Source organism: Spea bombifrons, chromosome 11 (genome assembly GCF_027358695.1).
Source record: "Spea bombifrons isolate aSpeBom1 chromosome 11, aSpeBom1.2.pri, whole genome shotgun sequence".
Taxonomy (NCBI): Eukaryota; Metazoa; Chordata; class Amphibia; order Anura; family Pelobatidae; genus Spea; species Spea bombifrons.
In genome coordinates this window covers 22716139-22726040 of record NC_071097.1, presented here as the reverse complement: position 1 = coordinate 22726040, position 9902 = coordinate 22716139, and the positions used below count along the sequence as shown (strand labels likewise).

At 39.4% G+C, this 9902-nt stretch overlaps 1 protein-coding gene across 1 annotated transcript; it reads left to right on the top strand.

Annotated features, from left to right (window-relative positions):
• Positions 1–351: 351 nt before the first annotated feature.
• Positions 352–9050, top strand: UBE2D1 (ubiquitin conjugating enzyme E2 D1). The gene is made up of 7 exons (XM_053450164.1): positions 352–555; positions 5628–5691; positions 5771–5802; positions 6963–7040; positions 7198–7303; positions 7711–7804; positions 8147–9050. Exons 1-7 carry the CDS (start codon positions 532–534, stop codon positions 8190–8192), a joined length of 444 nt encoding a protein of 147 aa, XP_053306139.1. The 5' UTR covers positions 352–531; the 3' UTR covers positions 8193–9050.
• Positions 9051–9902: the final 852 nt, after the last annotated feature.

Below are 9902 nucleotides of genomic sequence, written 5' to 3'. Positions count from 1 at the left end.
ATCCTCCAAGTGCTAGTATTGTATCAAATTTTTTCACATGACGTTTTTCAGCTTAATTTTTATTAAAATGCAAGCATAAAAAATGTTAATACAATTTAAAGAACGCATTATATCTTAGCTGTTTGCATCGACACCTTTTTTGGATAAATAGAAAAAGACCTTTATTTTCTTTCAGTAATGTGGTTTGTTAATCGACAATGTTCATTTCGTGATTTAAATAAAGTTGCTTGAAAGAGCGTTATACAAAGACTACATTTCCCATGATGTTCTAGTTCTCACAGTCCCTCTTTACCCTATTAAAAAGCGGAAACAAAACCCGTAGTGATGTGAAGTCTCCGCCCACTGGCTTTTGTATACGCCCAGAGTGAGTCAGGCCAGGGGCCGACAGTTAACGCGAGTGAACTGCTTCCTTCTTGTGCTCTAACAGCCGCAGTGACTCGGCGAGAAGCCGCATTGGAGGCGTCCTCGTTTTTTCGGTGTCCTGCCGTTACCCGCTTCTCATCGTGAAGCTTACCTCGCCCGCCCTCCTCCATGGCGCTGAAGAGAATACAGAAAGTGAGTATTAGCAGGGAAGGAACAATGGAGGCCGCCCAAAGCTCTATCCCGAGGCCGCAATCCTACCTGTGTCACCGATCTGTCATCGTCCCCCTTTCGGATGACACAAAGGGGAGCCCCTATTCTAACAATCGCGAGGGGCCCCAAATGCGTCATATCACGAGGGCACCGCAGCAGTACGGTTACCATCAGCCTGTCCTCGGCACTGATCTCGATTCAGGGGTTAGGCTTCCATAAGGCTTTCATTGATTGTCAATCATCTGAGGAGCTTCGAACTCCAGATTTCCTCAACATGTAGTGACGGGGAGCAGTCATGTGATGAGAGAGACCAACGCAACATGGCAAAAAAACAGCTCTGTTTCCTGCAATATCTTAAGATGTCGGATAGAGCACCCCGAGTGTAGCCAGAGCCCGAGATCTTTCTGCTTCCACTTCTGATGACAGGTCACTGACACCCATTAGAATGCTGACAAGTGTCAACACCCATGGCCTGTGGGCCTCATACTCTTAGTGCTGATGTTTGGTTCTGTATGAGATCGTGTCTTTGATTCAGCTCATCAGCTATGTATAGTCACAATAGTAACACTTCCTGGAAAGCAGTCCCTGTGTGATTGTGTGGTTTTGTTATCTAGTTGCTTCACAAAAGCGATGCATCACTAAGGACAGCCCATGTATTAATGTCATATATATATATATATATATATATATATATATATATATATATTATACCATACCGTATGTCCCTTCGTTACCTTTAATTTAAAGATCCAGGGACGGCCAGGCCAGAATGTTATCTGCCAGCATATTCTACATTCCTATAGTCTAAGCTGCACTTAGCTGTCCGTGCCTTTTGACCTATTGTTTATTTTGTATATTTAAAGGGGAAATTCCCACTGTCTTCATTGCTTGTAATTAGGTTTCATTTTTTGTTTGCTGTTTTCTTCTTTAAAACAGTTCTTGTTTCTGCATAATATCTATTTTTGAAGCAGCCGCCTATTAGCCATTATGTGTGTTATCTCAGCCCGGCGCTCTGATGCTTTATCACACCGCCTGCGCTAGACAATGGAATGGATCAGTCTTAATCAGTCAGCCCAACTCGCTAATGAAAGCCTACGGAGGAATGGAGTATATTAGCATTGCTGTAAAGAATCGGCTCGCTGTGTCACATGACCGACAACAATGGCAGCCTCCAGATCGGCACATAAAGGGGGTTTATTGGAACAACACGAGATAAGCCGGGTTATTGTCACTGCTAACCTATATCGCTGTATACTGCAGTATACTTTCCCTTTATAGTCTATAGATTATAGTCTTATGACTACTTCCCGGATATGTGTTTTTAGCAGATAATATTAATGAAAAGTGATGGTTTATTAAATTCATCATAGTGGAAAAATATCTCCTAAATGGTAAGTCTTTATACAGAGAGCTCTGGCCTTTAACACACATGGCTTATCTTTTCCTGTAGTGTCACTGATGACCTCATAAGGGTGAAACTACATTTGTGCTCAGAAGTTTCTCTTGAGTTCACGTTGTCACTCCCATCTAATTTTTCCGGATCTCTGTGATTCATCGTTCCTGTTGTATGTAGTAAAGAACTGAATATATGCAGAGAATGCACCGGCCCGGATTCCGAACGATCCTGAGTGTTTATTAGCATTTGTTTATCGACACGTGATGTCACTTTCTATTTATTCTGTAAACTTCTGTGGCTATTTAAAGATAGGTAAACACAGTAGTGATTGGTCCTGGTGCCGTTCAGAAATATGACGGAAAGCTTTGGGTCCCTTTTTTAGACGGCTGTATTGCTCTTTAACCCCTTAAAAAACAGCCTGGTCCTTATTTTTTGTACCCTTTGGGGCCGAGGTTGTTTTAACAATTTTCTCAGGACAAGGAAGGTTTTCTTCAGATACCATTTTTTTTATCATATCATCTAATTTCCCATATTTAATTTGTTTAAATCTCTGAGTGGAATGCTGGCACATAAGGATAATAATATTGTAAATAAACTAGCCAGGCTCTGTCATAAAACTGGTAGAGCTTCCAGGTCAGTGAACTCCGAGTAACACAACTCTTCTGTTCTACTTTCTGCAGCACGTGGCATTTATTGTTCAAATATTATTTTTATAGATGATTGTATATCCGTAATATTTTGCCAGCTTCAGTGAGTATAAATTGGGCCTATTTGAGTCAAAAGCCAAATCCTTATCTGCCCTCCAAAGGCTGCATCTGAATATTCATGTGTTAAGGGACCTGCCGGCACGCTAGAAGTAGAAGGATAGCCGCTCAGAAGGATATGGCAGCACACACAGGAGGGAATATAGGAGGCGAGCCCCGAGGAACAAACATTGTGCCCGGCAGATTTTGCTGAATCAGCAATCTGCTTCCTGTATTGCTGCCTGTGCTTTAGGTCTGGAGAACACTACATCACCCTCTTATGCACCATAACAATCTCTTTAGATACTGGCAATTCTAGTTGTCCTTTTTACAAATCCATGTAAGATTCTGCAGAATCCAGCCCCCCATACGCATTTGCCCCTTTTCTCCATAACCCGGCTAAATGCCATGTGGGAAATATGTACAGCCGAACACCTCCTTCCAGTCAATTCCAGCGTTGGCTTGAAGCGTCCGTGTGCGGGGTTTCTTCGGATTCCCGTGCGCATGTATGGAAAGTGCTCCTATTTATTTCAATGGGAACACTTTCCATCCTCTGGCTGGAATAGGAAGACGGCATGCTCTGTGCCAGTTAAGTGCTTTATATTTTTCCATTTTGGAAGAATTGGTATTGTATTCTTTAGCGAGTGTGTTGGACATTAACCCCTTCAGTCCCCTATGGACGTACCAGTACGTCCGAAAAACGCATGTAAGGAAACCCCTATGGACGTACCGGTACGTCCTGACTTTCTTGAACCGCCACACATCCCTGCCGCTGCATGGGAGATCAGGCTGTAACAGCTTCCGGCGTGAATAATAAAAGCAAAAAACCCTTGCATCCCATTGCCCTAACACAACATCTAAAAAGTGTAACCCTCCTGCCCCCGCTCACAACCCCCAAACCCGTTAAGCCATAAGCGTAAAAATTTTATGAATAATGTACACCTTATATGTTCCCTATTAATGCTGGGAAAGTATGGAAAATCTATATAAATCAGGTATTTCTGAAATCAGGACACCGGAATTGATAAACTTGGAGGGGATGTTCCATCACTTTACCTAATTTTGAAAAAAATTAGGGTTTTTTTTTCACATTTTTGCTAGTTTTTACTAAATTTCTCATCCTAAATTTTCAGCTAATCATCTAACTATGATATCAAAAGAAAGCTCTATCGCTCCTTGAAAAAAAACCAAGATATATAGTTCACATTGGTACACTATTTGCAGGAAAGGAGAATAATAGCTGAACCGACAGTGCAGAAATTTGCTCTGGGCTTTGAGGTACCAAAAACCCCTGGGATTGAAGGGGTTAAGAGGTTTTTTCCCTATGTATGAATCCAAATAGCATGCGGATGGCATCACTTTCTAAATGTTATTACGAAATACCAGTTCCCTAGTACTCAGAGCCTCGTGGTGAAATATGGCAGACTGTCAAAGCCCGAAGTTGAAACCGTAACAACAAAACAATTTCCGAGGTATAGCCGTCGCGCGACAAACCGCTTGTTTTACACACAACTGAAAAGGCGCTCGGAGCGGCGAGGGAGATGTCCCGCCTATCACGCCGTAATCCAGCGATTCGGAATATCAATCAACAGTAATAGTCTGGATAAAGATAGTTTATCGGGATTAAAGATTAGTTTAGTGTACCCGACAGCCCTCACTTAACTTGGGTAGAAGCTGCAGCACCAAAACATCCACCGTCGGATGATTCTGTGAAACCAGTGGCCGCATGTAAAGTGTATATGATGGCTGGAGTGTCCCTTTAATGTATGTTGAACGTTCCCATAGACAATCTGGGCCAATGCAAGCACTTTTGTGTGATTTATACAGTAATAACTTCTTCCCTGTGCTTCTGAATTAAAAACTCTATTCACAAAACTTTATCTAATGCTTGCTCATTTAATGATGCTAGAGAAGTTACTTAGAGTAATTTATCTTTTTTCCGCTGGTTTTGATGGCAGGTCGTAGTTTCCGTGCAGCTTGCTGGAATGGTTCGCTCTGCCCTGAGATTGAGGAATGAAGCTGATAAGGTTTTCTTTTAGTTCGTAGTGAGAGGAAAAAAAAAGATTACTGTTTGGCAGATGTTTTCAACTTCAATGTTTGGAAATTGTAGGGTTCCTTCACGACACTTCTTCTGCGTTCTTGCCTTCTCTACTCTCCGGCGTCACAATGCAATACAAAGGGCGAGCCCCGCGGGGCGGCTTCCCGCGCTGATCCTCCATAATGTATGATTAGAATCTTCTAATTGTACTAGAAGTCTATTTTCTGAGTCTTCGTTCTTCACGCGAGCTGCTTTTCGCACAGTTAGTAGGGATGCCGCGCTGCATCTATTTTCACGTGTCTCATACGAGGTGTGAAGCCGCTAATGGCTTTTCTTACCTCGTTGCTTGTAGATGCGATGAGTTTGGTGGTGTTGCTGATGTCTGCATAGCTTCTGTGCAAAAATTGCACCTGTGACTTATTTTGTATTTGGTTCATCATACAAGCAGGTAGGTGGTTGCCTAAAAGAATAAGACATCTGCACGTCATTCTTATATATTATCTTTTATTTAAATAGTGCCGTTAATTTACGCAGCGCTTCTTACAATACGTATGCTCAAAGGGTCTGACAAAACTGCATCGCCTCTTAATTTTTCCTTCCAACTGGAACTCTTAATTTAACGTTTTAACTTCTGCCTCTGATTATATCTGAATGCGGTCAGGTAAAGCATGAGACATCGTACTGGCCAAGTGTTTCCAGAATATATTTTATTGATGTGAACTGCAGTCTTTATCTGTCACTAATGCAGCCTGTATCTAAACATCTACAATATTCTGGTTTATACAAGCCAATCAATTTTTTTCACTTCTTTACATGTTTTTTCCCCACGATTTACAATATACAAAAACTTTAGCTTTTTTTTTTTTATTTTTTTTAGGAACTTAATGATTTGCAACGCGATCCTCCCGCCCAGTGTTCAGCAGGACCGGTGGGAGATGACTGTAAGTGAAACCGTTAAGAAAAGCTAATGGGTTAAGGGTTAGGCAAGAAAACTGACTTTTGTATGTTCTTTCATTTCAGTGTTCCATTGGCAAGCCACTATTATGGGGCCTGTAAGTATTTAATGATTCAAATTGTCTCATTTGCATATCCTTGTCAAATATTATTCTCATAAATCTTAATATTCCAGCTCAGCCTGGGGGTTCTGGATTCTGGTGTCTTCTCCTAGTAGGTAGTGTAAATTCCAGCAGATAAACTTATCAGCAAGTATGGGTATGTGGTCAGATATTAAGTAAATGCTACAGCATTAGACTACTGCTTTCAACTTGGTTCTCTGATAATTATAGATGCGTCACTCCATTTAAAGCCTTTTACGTGCTATATACAAGATGTACACTATATGACCAAAGGTTGGACTGTTGGACTTCCCATTCCAAAACCATAGGAAGTGAATATGGTGTCGCCCCTCCGTTTGCAGCTGTAATAGCCGCTACCCTTCTGGGAACGCTTCCCACAGGATTTTGGATTGCGTCTGTGGAATTTTGTGCCCGTTCAGCCAAAAGTGCATTTGGGAGGTCAGGCGCTGCTGTTGGACAAAAAGTTCCAGTTAATCCCAAAGGTTGTTCAGTGAGATTAAGGTCAGGGTTCTGTGCGGGCAGCTCGAGTTCTTCCACTCCAACTTGTTAAACCATGCCTTCCTCCACCTTGTTTTGTCCTCCGGTGTCCAAATACTTCTGGTCATGTAGTGTACATACTGAGAATCAATTAACATATATAGTTACAAATAATTATGCCACTGTTTAGATGGCAGGTATGGTATCTGGACGGCATAGCCCAGTGCTTTTCAGTTAAATGTACTGTTCATCCTGCTCCAATAAATGCAACATTATCGTTCATAATACTGTTGAATGCCCAAACCCTGAAACGTTGTCTCATTGACTTCATCTAGGTGCACTTTATTGTCTTGTGTTACAAAAGCAAGCACTGATAGGTTGTTGCCGTATCAACTGAAAAAATCTTCAGAGGGATTAATAACTACCTGCTAGCGTTTCGTTGCTTAATATACTAGAGCGTGCATTGATGGGATCGCGATGCAGTGATGTGTGTTGAGGATGAATGAAATGCTACCATTGGGAGTTGCCGTTAAACAAAGCAGGGCTTATCCCTGTATTTTGTTTAAGCGACCAAACCACTTTGATTCAAGCATTTTTTACTGTTGCTGATTGAAAACGCCCTCTCCGAATAACATGAATTCTACGTTTGTTCCGTTTAGACTGACAGTCCATACCAAGGAGGTGTCTTCTTCCTCACCATCCACTTTCCGACAGATTATCCTTTCAAACCACCAAAGGTAACCACCTAGAAACTTTATAGACGTAGGAATATATTTTGGGAGTTTAAAACGGCAGTAACCAATATATCCGGTAGACCCAGAGGAACATTGTCACCATGGTCTTCAAAACAAGTAACTTACATTGTCTGACATATGTGTGTGTATTTTCTTACAGGTTGCGTTCACAACAAAAATATATCACCCAAACATTAACAGCAATGGTAGTATTTGTCTGGATATCTTGAGGTCTCAATGGTCTCCAGCACTGACTGTGTCAAAAGGTAAAATGTCTCGGGATTATGATTAAGGGAGAAGGTTTGTGTATGTTTGAGCTAAAAGTGGAAACTAGATAAATCTGTACTGGTCCAACTTGGAAAGAGATGAAGGGTCTCATAAAATGTCTGGACCATCCTGAAGAAGAGACCTCCTGAGGTCTATGTGACTACATTTTTTTTCTATGTTGGCACAATAAGATCTCCTTCAAGTAAATATTTGTATCCCTACCAATAACTCTTAGTTATGGTCTAGACCAGACAACAGGGACAGCCTTTAAGATGTTTTCATGAATACGTTTAAAGATCCTTTGAAATCATATCTGTAATGCTGAGGAGGGGTGGGTTAAGACATGAATGTAGGGTGATGGTCATGACTTTCAACACTGAACACCTACCTTGTATTCTTTTTGTAGTGTTGTTGTCCATATGCTCCTTACTTTGTGATCCAAATCCAGATGATCCTTTAGTACCAGATATTGCACAAATCTACAAGTCAGACAAAGAAAAGTAAGTAACTTATTTCATGGCTAAATCCATATTGAATGGGAAGGCTGAATGTGTTGGGGGGGGGACAACTATCGCACTTAATCAATCTATGCCTTTCACTGAACAGCGAGGGGTGGGGGGGTGTTAATGTATACATCTAGAAGAATTTAAGAACAGAAGGGCGTCTATATCAGAACTCCAATAAATAAAATAAAATGCCTAACAGCGTGAAGTCTTGTCCCTTATTCCCTTCCCTTACATGAGAGCTACTGTATGCTGGCTGCTACTTATGTTTGTAAACCATGTTTCACTCCCCCCCCCCCGTTTTCTTCATTTCAGTACTAATGTATCTTCCTTTTACAGATACAACAGACTAGCAAGAGAATGGACTCAGAAATATGCAATGTAAATTTGTGAAGATATAATTTCGTATAATCCAGTGTACTGTAAATTCTAGGTTTTTCAAAATAGAGGAAACCGCGCACAGTTTACTGTTCCCGAGTCCTTCAGATCTTTTGATTTTTAGACCCTTAAAAACTTCTTGGAAGAAAATGAAATTCCAAAACTTAAGATGAAATTATGTATTTTTGTTTTTTTCTTTTTGGTTTCTGTGTGCTCTGCAAAAGACATTTTGATGTGGTTTTTAAGATACCTGAACCTTCTGCATCTTCTGTTGATAAAACCCATATTTCAGGTTTAAGGCAACCAAACTTTTCTGCATTTTTATTTTAATTTGAGCAAAACTGCATAATTGTAACAGCATTTTTTTTTTGTAAATCTATTCAGATTTATTTCTGTTAGCTCACTATTTAATTTGTATTTTTTTACTGTATAGACTAAATATATTTTATTTACCTTTTTTGTAAGTAAACGCATTTTAGCCTTTTTTTTTTTTCTCCCCCCCACTCTTGTACACAGTATTGGCAGGATACGACTACTTTTTATTTAGAACCATGCTTCAGATTATTACTTAAATCAATTGCAGATTTCTTAAAAACTAAAATGATCTTTGCACTGTCATCCTTCAAAGCTAATTATGGAAAAAGTTGTCTGATTTTGTTGCATACTTGACACCGGTTTATTGCAATGTGAATTAATTGCACTGCTAATTTAGAAATACGTATCTGTATTTTTATTTTTGTTCGTTTTGCTTCACTATTTTGTTTTTTTCTAATCTTTGTTTTTCATATGGGCAATATAAACTCACAAACCTTTTACAAATCTTACCGTAGCTTTTTTCCATACAAATAAAATGCATTTTCTACTATTTTGCTTTGGGGTTTTTTATTATTATTAATGGTTACTCAACTACCCCATTAAATTTAATTCTTGAAATATTCAGAATTTTTTTTCTACATGAATTCAACTGTTTGATTATAAAGTACACTTTGTACCCAGAAACTGTCTTATTGTCATGGATTCAGTAGTATCAGTGCCTGCATTCACTCATTGTTCTTTTCCAGCATGGTTCTGGTGTAAGAAAATAAAGGGCTGCACTCTCAGCAACCATGCAGAGCACAGGAAGGCTATTTATTTATATATATATACACACACAGATAAATGTTCCTCTTTGGATATTTGTTATGAATACACAACTGTGTGACACATGAAAAGGTGTGAGGTTTATTTTATTCTGCACTTTTATTTGCCCATAATTTTAATTCCTTTTGATAACATAATGGTAAGCCTTTAACCAATAGCACATAAGAAAACTAGTATGTGTATGTGTGTACATTATTATATATATGTAGCGATAGATCACACAATCTTGTGTAGGTACTGAAAGGTTAATTTCTTTTATTTATTTTTTTTTTATTGTCTGACAATCAAAAAAACAAAACCTACCAATGTTGCAAGTCATCTGCATAGTTAGATTCAGTAACAAGGGATTTTGCATACATCATAGTAATTATGATCACATGTACTTAAATGCAAAATTAGTTTTAAGATTATAAAACCCAATATGCGTATAGAACAGTATTAGCAGTACGGGCTTATTCTTTATAATATGGTTTAATATGTATCGGCTGTTACACTAAATCTACATGTATTCAGCAGCAGTGCTTCTTTTCCCCCTTCTCGGTGCACATAACTACCGTATTTGCTCAATTATAAGACG